This window comes from Corvus moneduloides, chromosome 4 (assembly GCF_009650955.1).
Source record: "Corvus moneduloides isolate bCorMon1 chromosome 4, bCorMon1.pri, whole genome shotgun sequence".
NCBI classification, from domain to species: Eukaryota; Metazoa; Chordata; class Aves; order Passeriformes; family Corvidae; genus Corvus; species Corvus moneduloides.
In genome coordinates this window covers 8,021,110-8,034,219 of record NC_045479.1, presented here as the reverse complement: position 1 = coordinate 8,034,219, position 13,110 = coordinate 8,021,110, and the positions used below count along the sequence as shown (strand labels likewise).

General features: G+C 41.4%; 2 protein-coding genes across 5 annotated transcripts in view; one reads left to right on the top strand and one right to left on the bottom strand.

Annotated features, from left to right (window-relative positions):
- The window catches only part of RIBC2 (RIB43A domain with coiled-coils 2), a 40,906-nt gene extending 31,208 nt beyond the window's left edge, over positions 1 to 9,698 (bottom strand). For 2 of the 3 annotated variants that reach the window (XM_032105882.1, XM_032105883.1), the window contains exons 1-4: positions 9,398 to 9,698; positions 5,925 to 6,006; positions 4,181 to 4,525; positions 3,500 to 3,618 (exon numbers count right to left, since the gene is read on the bottom strand). In XM_032105882.1, coding sequence (XP_031961773.1) covers positions 3,500 to 3,618; positions 4,181 to 4,525; positions 5,925 to 6,006; positions 9,398 to 9,514 — 663 coding nt within the window. In that variant the 5' untranslated portion in view covers positions 9,515 to 9,698. The remainder of the gene's footprint in view (positions 1 to 3,499; positions 3,619 to 4,180; positions 4,526 to 5,924; positions 6,007 to 9,397) is intronic. The other variant, XM_032105884.1, reaches the window with a different exon arrangement.
- Positions 9,699 to 9,776: 78 nt separating this feature from the next.
- Positions 9,777 to 13,110, top strand: part of SMC1B (structural maintenance of chromosomes 1B) — a 30,697-nt gene continuing 27,363 nt past the window's right edge. The window contains exons 1-3 of one of the 2 annotated variants that reach the window (XM_032105869.1): positions 9,777 to 10,013; positions 11,839 to 12,027; positions 12,561 to 12,673. In XM_032105869.1, the coding sequence (XP_031961760.1) occupies positions 9,905 to 10,013; positions 11,839 to 12,027; positions 12,561 to 12,673 (411 nt within the window). In that variant the 5' untranslated portion in view covers positions 9,777 to 9,904. The remainder of the gene's footprint in view (positions 10,014 to 11,838; positions 12,028 to 12,560; positions 12,674 to 13,110) is intronic. The other variant, XM_032105868.1, reaches the window with a different exon arrangement.

Sequence of the window (13,110 nt, the reverse complement as noted above, 5' to 3'; positions counted from 1 at the left end):
TAACCAAAAGCATGCATTCTATTATCATCTTCACAAGCTGTTAAAGCAGGTGAGGCAGTGTTTGTTATCTCCTACCATGACTCATCCCTGATAACTCCCTCTGGGAGCTATCTCTATTTAACGGGCAATCAAGGACCCACCACATGACTCATAGAATTACATCAACCCATTGTGAGATGCTCCACTCAGGGGGAGGAGCCAAGCATTCCCACCTGGATATAGTCTGGGGTTTGGAACAGCATGAGCAGCCCTTACCTATGGCACTCCCAAAGGACAAGAGCTATCACTGGACCTTCAGGTGATGACCACACCCTTTTCTACAGGATCACTGCTTCAATAGGACCACTTTATCTGGACTGTTACCACCACCCTGACTAATAGGATGTCAGGCTGTATCCTGACTCTGTCAGTGTTCTTGTACTATTGCATGTATTTTAATTTTCCTATTAAATTGTAATTCTGACTTGTTTTCTCTCCCTGGTTTGTTTTCAAACTAGTACAGTCTACCACCCAACAGGAACATCAACTATAAAGCAAAAAAAGAAATGCCTACTTTTAGAAAAACAGAAAACCTCAAGCAAATCAAATTTCTCATGACAAACATCAGCTTCAGATCTAGGAATCATTGTCATCATAACATGGAATAATACAGTAAGAATTACAGGCCACTTTTCCATCTCTGATGTTAGTGAGTATGACTTTTACCAGAAGGTAAAAGAAATTTTTTAAATTCAAAATGTATTTCCCTGAATTGGTTTTTTTTTTCTCAAGAAGAGTCAGTAAGAACTTGAAAGGAACGATGACATTACAACTTTTAACATCCAAACCCCTGAAGATATTCAATCATCCAATACTTTTGGAACACTGAAACAGAACATCTGAATATATACTTTTATCTTATTAATACTATGAATCAAGCAATTATTTGTAATTTGGAAAAAGCTCCAGAGTAAATCACATTTAACAGAAAATAATTTTGAATGGATTTCACATAATTGCTAGCCTCGAAGCTTAAAATGTATAATTGTTATTTAGATCACTTTCTTAATGTCACTCCACTGTGATCTACCAAGAGATCAAAACAAGGCACTTCAACACTGTAACTCAGACTTGCCATTAAGCGGGAGAGCATAAAATTTCCAAGCTGCCTGAGAATCTTACTGGAGGAAACCCCCAGCCCTATGCATAGCCATGTATGTCATACTACTATGCCATGATTAACGACAAGAAAGATTTTAAATGCTGAAAACAAATCAGATTTATCCTGTCCAAAGTCCTGCTGCCTTCACTATTTCTGATCCAGGCCAGGTGCCATTGGCCTCTTGCATACATTGGCACATCTGCCTCATACTCAGCCACTGTCACCACCACCCCAGGGCCTTTCTTGCCAGGCATTTCCCAGCCGCTGTCCCCATCTTGGAGCTGTAGGGGGTTGTTGTGACCCAAGTGCAAAATCTGGAACTTGGCCTTTTTGAAACTCAGACCACTGGCCTAGGCCCATCAATCCAGCCTGTCCAGATCCCTCTGCAGAGCCTTCCTATCCTCCAGAAGACTTGGTGCCATCTACAAAGTGACCGAAGGTGCCCTCAATCCCCTTGTCCAGGTCATTGACGAAGATGTTAAAAAACTGACCCCAGTTCTGAGCCTTGGGAACACCATTGGTGCCTGGTCCCAGCTGGATGTAGCTCCATTCCCCACCACTCTCTGGGCGCAGATGTCCAGCCAGTCTTTTACCCAGTGAACAGCGAGTGCCCCTGTCCAAGCCATGAGGAAAATGCTGGGAGAAACAGCGTCAAAGGCTTTACTAAAGTCCAGGCAGACACATCCACAGCTTCCCTCATCCACTGAGGGGGTCACTCTGTCCTAGGAGATCAGGTGGGTCAAGCAGGACCTGCCTGTCATAAACCCTGGCTGGCTGGGCTGATGCCCTGGTTGTCCTGCACGTGTTGCATGACGGCACTCAAGAGGATCTACTCCATGACCTTTCCCAGCACAGGGTCAGGCTGACAGGCCTGTAGTTCCCTGGATCCTCCTTCCAGCCCTTCTTACAGAGGAGTGTCCCACTGGCCAACTTCCCTTCACCTGGGACCTCCCCAGTGAGCCAGCACTGCTGGGAAATGATGGAAAGCGGCTCCATGAGCACTGCCACCAGCTCCCTCAGTACCCTTGGGTGGATCCCATCTGGCCCCATGGACTTTTGTGGGTCTAAGTTGCCTAGAAGTTCACTGACCATTCCCTCCTGGATTATGGGAGTTTCATTCTGATCCCTGTCCCTGCCTTCCAGCTCAGGGGGCTGAAGACTGAAGCACAGAAGATATGAAGTACCTCAGTCTTTTCCTAATGCTCTGTCACTATGTTTCCCCCCAAACAAAGGATAAGAGATTCTCCTTGTCCTTTTGCTGCTGATGTATTTGTAGAAACATTTTTCATTGTCTTTGACAGCAGTAGCCGGATTAAGTTCCAGCTGGACTTTGGCCCTTCTAATTTTCTCCCTGCATGACTTCACAACATTCTTGCAGTCCTCCTGAGCTGCCTGTCCCTTCTTCCAAAGGTGATAAACTCTCTTTTTCTCCCTGAGCTTCAGCCAAAGCCATCTGTTCAGTCAGGCTGGTCTTCACCACTTTCAGCACATGGGAACGGCCTGCTCCTGTACTTTTAAGATTTTGATTTTCAATTAACTTGAGCTGTCTATAAATAAAATTATATGACAAATGCCCCTTGAAAGGCTCAAGCAACATTTAAGGACTTGCATGCTTATACAGCTAAACCAAAAAGTACCATACTTAATGTAGGTAATTCTAATGTGGTTTATTTTGATGTGACTAAATACACTTAAAGCTAAGTCACAACAAACATAGTTTAACAAAGCTATTAGCATCCATGTAGCCCTTTGAGCTGTATGTAGAAGCTGAAGAGAAAAAAACCATCTGCAGTAAGATGAAGAACTAGAGCATGACAGATAATGGTACTAAGACAGGTTCCAAAGCAAGGTCAGTAAATAACCAGGAGACATTTTACACAAATACTCATGAAATAGCCAAAGTGGCAAAACCAGTGGTTGTGGAGAATTAATGTAAACAGTAAGAACAAAAAGCTAATGTTAACAGTGTTTCCACACACGTGCAAAGAAAAGCAGACAGACACAATAACATAAACCAGAAAGCAGCATGGGAGGCTTTTGCTGTACCCCAGTTTACCAGACCAAAGCCCCTGAGTGACGGAGCAGCTGTTTCTTCTCACCAGTCAGCAAGCTGAGAACCAGGAGGCACAATTTTGGCAGAGGATAACTAGACAGAGGACATCTAGATCCTTGAATCCTTTGTTCACTTGGCAAAGTGAATAAAATCTATCTTGTTCCAAGCTGAAACAACCTTGGAAGTCAGCTGCTAAGAAACCCCTGTGAAAACATTACTACTCATTCTGATTTTGTGCATCTTATTTTCCTTCTCTGTCTCCATGTTTTCTGAAAAACAAACCAACCAACTTAATATTAATTTACCTGGATTCTATTGAAATCTTTAGTAGCTGTACAAACAACACGCCTGTTTTCCTCTTCTTTTCTTTGTTCCTCCATAATCTTTCGGTCAAGTTCAATCCTAAACTTGTCATAAAGATCATCTAAATTCGATTCAAATGAAATTTAGTCAATATTCATGGACATGATGTGCAATATGAGTTAACAAGGGGAAGAAGCAGGGGGGAGCTACAGATACAGTAGGCTGAATAACTATTTCCAAATCCTACCATCAAAGCTTTCCATCTTGGCATTTCAGGTGACCCATGAATCAGTTTAATATGTAACCTATCTTGTCTAAACATTTGGTGTTAAAATGAAAGAAGTTAAGTACTGCAGAAAAGAATGTTTCATGACAAGCTGGGAAAGAAAAATCAGTATTATTTTTTCTGCTCTAGAACAGTACAAATTGGACAGTTTGCTCTGATGAAGTAAGCATACCAACTGGAGGCATAAACCAGAAATGAAAACTGGGTGATATTACAATCATCACATGTTATTAAATAGAGATTTCCTAAAAGAAATAGTGGATACATTAGAGCTTATAAAGTAAAACTGCTCTAGTATTTTTAGAAGTTAAATATACAATAGGGTATACCATATTCTCATCAGACACATCACAAATTCAGGAAAATAAGATTAAAACTACATAATGTTTTTTGTTACCTGCCACTTTTTGGTCAGCTAATGCATTTTTCCAGTCTTTCTGTTGCTGAAGAGACCACTCCCTTAACTGCTCCTTTTGAAACTTCATCCTCTGATCATAGTTTAAGTCTTCACCCATAAACTTCTGCATGCCAGATATAGTACACCGTGGATCACTGTCTGAAACTCGAGCAGGTCTGTCTTTCTTTAGGGCTTGTGGATCATTCAGGTCAAATTCACGTCTTGTTTCCAGCTTCTGAAAATTCTTGTGAAATTCAGTGAGAGCCCTATTCATGTCTTTGATTTCATTTTTCTGTCGTTCTTCTAGCAGACACATAAGCTTGTCATTTTTCTTCATGTTATGAGCTAGACAAAAATGAACACAATGAAACCTCAACTCTTAGAGGTGCACAAATCATTGGAGTGCACACATAAGATGAAAATAAAATTTTCAAGATGTATAAACAGAATATAAGTCTTCAAACTGTTACACCTTAGGAGAGTATTTGATCTGTAAGTACCAGCCCAGCAAACACTCTAATGTTAGTAATATTTACTTATGAAATATTTTCAGCTTTTTAGGTATAAATTATTTTATTAATGCTACAATGAAATATATGCATGTGAAAAAAAAATATAATAGTAAGTACTAGAACTATGAGGTTTCATTTGGTGAAAACCTGCAGGAACACAAGAAATGTACTGTAAACCAGTTGTTCCCATTTACTCTTAGTTTACAGCTACAGCTGAAATACATTATTGCTTGTCAGGAAGCAAACCAAAATTGGGCTCCAACTGAAAGGAATATAGGTAGCTCTTCCACAGTTCCAGTGATTTTTCTAACCATAGCACTAAAATCATTGGCTGGCATTAAGTTTTGAACAGCTTAATAGCTCCTGCCCATTTAATTGAAACTAAATCACTCACAGCATTTTTAAGAAAAACAAACAAAACTCCCACCAAACCAGCCATTTTAGCTATTTAAATATAATTTGCTAGAAAAGATAATCTCCTCTTTTTCCAGGCTCCACATTGCTGCTGGTAGTTTCCCAAGAGTCAGACCCTGACAGGTGTATTTTCCAGCCAGGAAGATCACAAGCAGCTGTAGTAGAAGCACAGCATGGAAGTTGGCAGCTCCATTTTAGCTCCTCTTCAGGCACACAGAGAGCTCAAGCTGTGGGACCTTTTCACATGATAGCACGGGAAAGCATGCCAAGAACAGAACACCACAAAGGGTCTGAGGTCAGGGCACAGTGTGAAATATTTGTGTGGCTGCGTGTTCTGACTCAGCAACGGCTCCTCTTATCGCCTTACTGTACGTGACTCATGCTTCCAGCAATAATCTAGAGAGGATTCCACAGAATCTATATATTCTATGAAAGAATGGCCAGACAGAACATGAGCTCACTCTACAAGAAAGCAACCAAAACAGATTAGCCACTACTATACTGAAAAGGACAGTGGTAAGTAATTTTTAAATCCTCCTGCATATTCAGGTTTTTAAATGATGCTATTTGTCAACAGCTTTTAAAAGAAAACACTGAACATTCTGGTCTATTAGGCAATGTATCCCAGTTCAATCATGTCAATATAAATCTTAAGATAGCAAGGAAAATACATACTGTGCCAATGTAGGTGTATGAACATAAATAGGACATAAATTGGATGACTGAATTTACAGAATACACGAAAGGATAAAAGAAAGCAGGAAACAGATTAAAACATTTAACTATTCACAGAAATATCACAGTATCTATGAATATACCGAATTTTTCATGTTGTGCTTTTTCAGCTGCTTCTTGAAGTTTCCTCTCCTTGACCTGCGCATCCAATGCATCTTTATCAATCTATTGAAATGAAAAAAAAGCAGCTCTTTAGGAGATACTGTTTGAACAACTAAAACAGGGATTGTCAAGCTACATTGACTCACAGTTGTACAAGATAGATATATAAGCCCACTCACAACAGACTATATACACATTACTAATGTAGGTTAAACAAAATCCAGAAACAGAACTATTCTTGTTTGCTTTGCTTTAATAATGATAGGTATGCTCTTGCACCTGATCATATGAAAACACCACATTTACACGATACATAGAGCTGTAAATATTTTCAGCTGCATTACACAGAGTATGTTTTCCTCATTACAGCTGGCAATTTTATTGTTCTGCTTTCATTTATAAAGCAGGTAAGTATTTTAACAGTCAAGATGACAGAAAAGTTGTAATAGTTCACATTTGAAAAAAATACAGAAGGTTCACTAGAAGAATGGAATGGAAATGTTTCCAGTCTTATCAGAGAGATTCACATGGTTGCCAAAATGCACTACAGGGCACATGATCTGTGATGAGCTGACAGATATGGTACAGAACATCCACATCCATGGGGAGTGGGACCTGAGGAAAGGATAATATAGGCCACATCATCAAATGGGAGCAGACACCTCAATTTTAGGCAAAAGAATGTGGCCTCACATTTATTGGCAGATAGTGGCAAATTAATAGGCAGAAACATGGATTTTACTTCTTTTTTTTTTATTGTCAAGTCACTTAATGTCTTTAAAAAATTTGTGAAAAATACAATGATAAATCTTCAAGAAGCTGGTAAACAATTTTGATAGTCTTTGTCTAAAAACTATTCAGATGAAGACAGAAACAAATCATGGCTGAAAATACACATGGTTAGTACTGTCAAGGACAACTGACAGTAGCAATCAGGCAAAGAGATAAGTTTGTAAGCAAGGGTGAAACCATCAAGAATTCTATCCTCCAAAAACAATGGTGTTGTGGACACTAAATATCAACTCTTTCAGAGGTCTCACTGGCGAAGCCAAGCTGTCAGTATAACTACAGGAAATACTGTTAAGAGAAACTCAATACAAGTTCTTAGTATTCTGGCACTAATAGAGGTAGGTCAGTGTATCGGCTTGTGTTACACTATTGGTTCTCTCCTCTTCCAAACGCTTTCACTCGACACAAAAACATCCCTAAAACAGACATTCCCAGTCATATAAAACTACAGGTTTCACTTTTAAGTGTTTAAATAAGAAATCTACAAACAGTTTGAAGCAGCTAATTTTTAAACAAGGTCTATTTATGTATAAAGTTCACATGTAAATTAGAAGTAATTGTTCATTTGGATTACTCATCTGAACTCTTCAGAAAAATCAGTGATTTACTGAGGATAAATTCTTCAACCTGTAAGTGAAGAGGGCAGTATCTTACGTTTCCATTACTCAGACGACCAAACAGATACCGAAGTCAAAGTAATAATAAAACTAGTAATAATCAAGGAAAAAGAATATAAAATCTGCGTTCCCATTCTGCTTTCCAGTATATTACCTCCACGTTTTTATTCAAGCCCTGCTTTAGGATTTCTGGTTTCTAAGTCAAATATTGTCTTGATTTTTTAGTTTTCTTAGAGACTGCCACTCAGATAAACTGGTCAAAGAACAGAAGCAAAGAATCTAAAAACCACACAAAAATACTGATATAGAATATCTCTGTATGGATTTCATGGCTCTTAATGGTTCAGACCTGGCCTAACTTCAAAGCGTAATAACAGTCCCTTATGTCAGCATCATTGTTCAGGTACATTGAATGACGGTAAATATACGGTTAATCAAAATTCCCCAGATGATCTCTCCTTCATTTTAGATGTTTGTCTTATGTAAACATCTATCAAAACCTGCCTGAGTCAGTTCTACAAAATAAGTCAGTTCTACAAAAGTATTTGGGTAAAACCTTCGGATGGTGTACTCCTGTACAGCTCAATAAAACACACCAGGATATATTAGTTGCCAGCTATTTCATTAACTGAGAATTTATGGTTTGCACTTAATTTTTAAGGCTCTAGAAAAGCCAGAGAAAATATGTGTTTCTGATGAAGAAATTTCAAGTATCTTAACCCATCCCACAACTGCTAAAAAATATTAGCTCCTTCCACTTAAGTATATTGTTGGTTACTGCGTATGTTGGGATGCCATACCAGGTGGACACATCTGTCATGTTCCTTAAGTGGGAACTGCTAATTGCTCTGCAGCTACAATGACTCTTGCATAAGAGTGACAAGAATAAATTCAAGGCCCTGTCAGAGATAAGGTGAAGATATTTTTCCACTGAGTTATGTTTCTGTACCTCATAAAAGAGGATCCAATTGACATCTGTTGCAATTCTACCAGTTCAATGAAATCACCTCACAGCACTCTTCCCTCCATGCACGCTCACAGAATCTTAATGTAGGCCTTTGAACATATCACAGGGAGATTCAATACACTATTCCATCCGAAGTCAAATAGGTATAGAGCACATCATTCCCTCATGTTCAGGATGCAAACTACATAGTGAACTCTGGAGAAAATCCACCAGCCTAAAGGGTGTTCACATTTACACATCCATGCCAAGAAAAAACAGACACAACAAATAATTACCTATACATAAACAAGGATGGATCTGTCCTATTTTGTCTGATGCAAAATACTGACTAATTGCAGGACCCTTACAGCAGTAAATCTCTCACAGCATCAATTCTAGTGAGATCCAAGCAGACAAGGGCAGTATCAGAGCAGAGAGGTAAAAAACAATTATTTGTTTCAGCCACATTGCATGAGCTGACTCTGGAAGCATTTGGCTTTCCTCAAAGTAAAGCAAACCACATTAACTCCTACACAGAAATGCAACACAAGGCTTGATCTCTCTGTGCTGTTCGGGGGCAATGACACCTTGCCCTTGAACCCAGAGAAGAGGGGCACAAGTACATACAAGAAGCAATACCCACGAAGTTTTGCCTCAACAGGAGGACGAACTTCTTTCCATTGAGGGTGGCAGAGCACTGAACAGCTGCCCAGGGGGGTCACGAAGTCTTCCCCCTTTAAGATATTCCAAATCCGCCTGGACATGTTCCTGTGTCACCTGCTCTGGGTGACCGTACCTTGCCGAGGTGTTGGAGTGGATGATCTTCAGAGGTCCCTTCCAACCCTAAGTATTCTGTGATTTCTGTCACCAGTGACTTTAAAAGCGACTCTAAATGTTGCATCTGGGCCCTCCCTCCCCCTCACACACACGCCTGAGCAGGGGTCACTGGGGTACCGCTGCTGGCCCGCCCAGACCGGCTCAGTTGCCCCTTCCCTCCCTGTCCTGCCCTGGGGGTCGCCTCTGCGTTAAGCCCCTCTCCTCAGAACTCGTGGGACCGGCGGGGGGGACACGGCGCCTTCCCTCCCTTCCTGCCCGCCCTCACCCCTATAGTGCGGAGCCGCGCGTTGAAGATGCGGCCCCGCCGCAGCAGCTCCCGTCGCCGCCGGCGCTCCAGGGCGGCGGCCTCCTCCAGGTCCCGCTGCGGCCCCAGCCTGCTCATGGCGCCGGGAGGGAACAGCGGGACGACGGGGCTGGAGTGAGGGCGGTGGCCGGGAGCGGTGGCGTCCAGCCGGGAAATAACGCGGCCCGTCGCGATGGGAACAGGAGCGGCGGTGACCAGCCGGGACACAAGGCGGCCCGTCGCGAAGGGAACGGGAGCGGCGCCGCCCGCCGGGCACCGCGAGGCGGGGCTGCTGCACGAGGCGCGCGGGCTGTGAGGGCGGGGCGGGGCCGGGCCGTCCGTCCTTCTGAGGCGATAAAGTTGGGGAATAGTGGCTTTGGTTGGGGCTGTTTTTCTGCCGACAGACCAACTGGTAAAATATCCTCGTCGATTCTTTGTGGGGGTTGAGGCGGGGAGCTCAGGAGCTCCTGCCCCCGGCTTCCCGTGGGGATGGGTTACCTGAAGTTGCTGGTGGTGAAGGACTTCAAGTCGTGGAGGGGGCAGCAGGTTATCGGCCCGTTCATGAGGTTCAACTGCATCATCGGACCCAATGGATCAGGTAGTGTGGGTGGTGCCTGGGTAGGGGGCAGCTGCTCCATGAGCTGTCAGCATTGAGGGCTCAGTTAGGTGGGATTTAGCCTCACGGACCTACTGAAAGTCTCATGTGCACCTGAAGGGGCGGCAGCACAAATGAAGCCTTGGAGGTGCCTGCTCTGTAATCCTTAGCTGAGGATGTAGGTTCTTCCAGCATGAAAGGGCAGGAGCAGGCTGGGGGGGAGAGGGCGTTGATGGAATTTTAATTTCGGGTTGACCTGGCGCTTTCAAGTTTAAGCAGAAAGCCTGGTTTGCAAACAGCACACCTTGTCTTGGCCACCCCAGCTTACAAAGGTCACATAAAGGCGGTTTTATTGTAATACTCCGGGCTGTACCAGTGGAAACCTGCTTTTTTATGGGAGTCTGTGGGTTTTACCACGCTTCCTCCGGGAAGGGGAGAGCGGCTCTACAAGATGGCGGCTGCCACGAAGTCGGGCTCACGCGAGCAGCGCGTTTGCAGGTGCAGCGCCGCGCTGTGATCCCAAGGTGCTGGAACTTCTTAAAATTGGATCTTTGCTTCAGAAAGCTCCATTCAACAAAGGGGATTTTATCTTCTGTTTGTCAAAGTGGTAGGAGGTGAGGGCTGTCTTAACAAAGCAGCAAGGATGGGTTTAACATCTCACTTTAGTTTCCCCAGTCTGTTAATGATTTAATTTATAATTCAGATTTTTAGAACCTGTAGTTTCCTCACATACCCGATTGAAGTAAGATCTGTGAATGTAAGTTGAATATATTCAGCATTGTTCTCATGTTCTTTATCATCCTACCCCCACTGTTCTGTATTGTAAAGTCTCAGAATGATGAGACTTTTTCCAGGTGCTCTTTCAGTTAAGTCTGAGTACATTTTATAGATGAATCCAGGGGAAAAGTGTGAATATGATGTAAACCCGGAATTAAAGGTGTATTATGTAATCCCTGAATTGAGTATCTTTATTTTTCTGGTTTTCTCATGGTGTTCTTCCTTTTCTGATACTTTTGCGAATAAGTCAAAATATTGTCGAAGTAGCAAGGTTAAAGGCTGAAAATAATTAAGCTGTCAGCGGAAATGCTCAAGACTAAAGGGATAAAACAAAAAGAAGATTCCATTAGGAGGATTTTTGTCGAAGGACTGTGACCAGAGAGCTTTGTTGCTGTGGTGATTGGATCTGGGATAGTGCTTGTATTCTTCAGGAGACGGGAGTTGCAGTGGAAAGGTTGGGGATGCAGTGCTCATGCAATAAACTTCCCTCACTTCGCTCCAGAAAGCTCACTGCCAAGGAAGGAGAGTGATGTGGCACACTCTCCTCCAGAGAAGCTTGTGTAAAAACAAAGGACTTCTTCAATAAGGCTGAACAAGTAAATTAGTTTTGTCGTAATTTTTATTACAGATAGGCTTATTTTCTGCTGCCAGTGTGTTACCTCTTAAAAATGTGTTTATTATGTGCAACAGCTTTTCCTCAGTAAAATCACAAAATCATAGAATGGTGGGAAGGGACCTCAAATCTCATCATGTTCCAACCCCCCTGCCATAGGCAGGGACATGTTCCACTATCCCAGGTTCCTCCAAGCCCCATCCAACCTGTCCTTGAACACTTCCAGGGATGGGGCAGCCACCGCTTCTTTAAGCAACCTGTGCCACTATCTCACCACCCTCACAGGGAAGAATTTCTTCCTAAAATAATAAAAAATACATAATTAGAAATAGAATTTACAAAGAATTCACAATTCTTCAGATTCTTTAACTAATTCTTAATAAGATGCCTCTATGTATGTCTTGTCAAAAAAGTCTTAATTTTTTTTTACTTTTCAAGGAAAATCTAACATAATGGATGCTGTTAGCTTTGTGATGTGTGAAAAGACATCAAATTTGCGAGTTAAAAGCGTTCGAGAACTTATTCATGGAGCACATGTTGGAAAACCTGTTTCTTCTACAGCTAGTGTGAAGATAGTATATTGTGAGGAAGATGGGGAAGAAAAAACATTTTCAAGAGTTATCCGTGGTAGGTAGTCAATTCTGCTGCATGTACTGTCTATTTTCTGATCTGTAAAGAAATGGAGACCAAAAATACCCAAATTGGAATTTCAGATGCCCGATACTATTTCGTAGTTGGGCAGATTAGTATAGTCCTTCAGGTAACATTTTAGTAGTGATATAAATGAAAAAAACCCTATATTTGGGTTAATTAGTTAAATTAAACAAGTTATTTTATGTTCTTTGCTCGATATCTGTCTCTAGATATTTCCTTGGATCTGTAGATGACGTTGGCTCTAGGAAATGGGGTCTGACGCCTTGCTGCAGGCATGAGCACCATAAACATGTCTGTTCCTTCAGAAAGTACTAAAACTAGAGACTAGAGTTTTCAAACAGAAAAAATAAATTACTGAAAGGAATAAATGAGTAATTGAAATCTATTGTCCTCTTTGAGAAAATTGCTCAGTTAAATAATTCCAGTAGTTTATAGTTTAATTATTTTCCAGTGAATTTTTTGTTGTAGCTGTTTTCAGCGGTAATTTGTTTCCTTTCCTCCTTTAGGTAGTTGTTCTGAATTTCTTTTCAATGACAAGTCTGTCAGCCGATCTGCATACATATCTGAGCTTGAAAAAATAGGCATTCTTGTCAAGGCCAGGAATTGCCTTATTTTTCAGGTGAGCGTTCAAGGTACTTTGAAAAGAAAACAAAAGGTTCTTAGGTTATTTCATAGAATACACAGTTAAGTATTGTCTAGAAATGAGGACACCCATAGCTAACTACAAGGCAACATGTTTTTCCTGACCTGGGCCAAGAACTACAAGATTACAAAATACACTTAATGGGGTTTGTATGTACATGCATACAGTAGTAAGAAAGAAGCTAATCTGGAAGAAATTGAGTGCTTACATTGTTCACAGTATAGAAAAAGTATGGGTCTGTATAAATGTTTAGTGTATTCAATTGTAGGAGTGCTAGGAAAAAGTGATTTTATCTTAAAACACTCCTGTTAGTAAAGATGCATGAAAATGTAGAGGATTTTTTGTTAAGACTGAGGGGTTGAAAATTCTGTTCAGCTATTAGTTTCCATGAGTTTAATTACATAGGCCTTAAG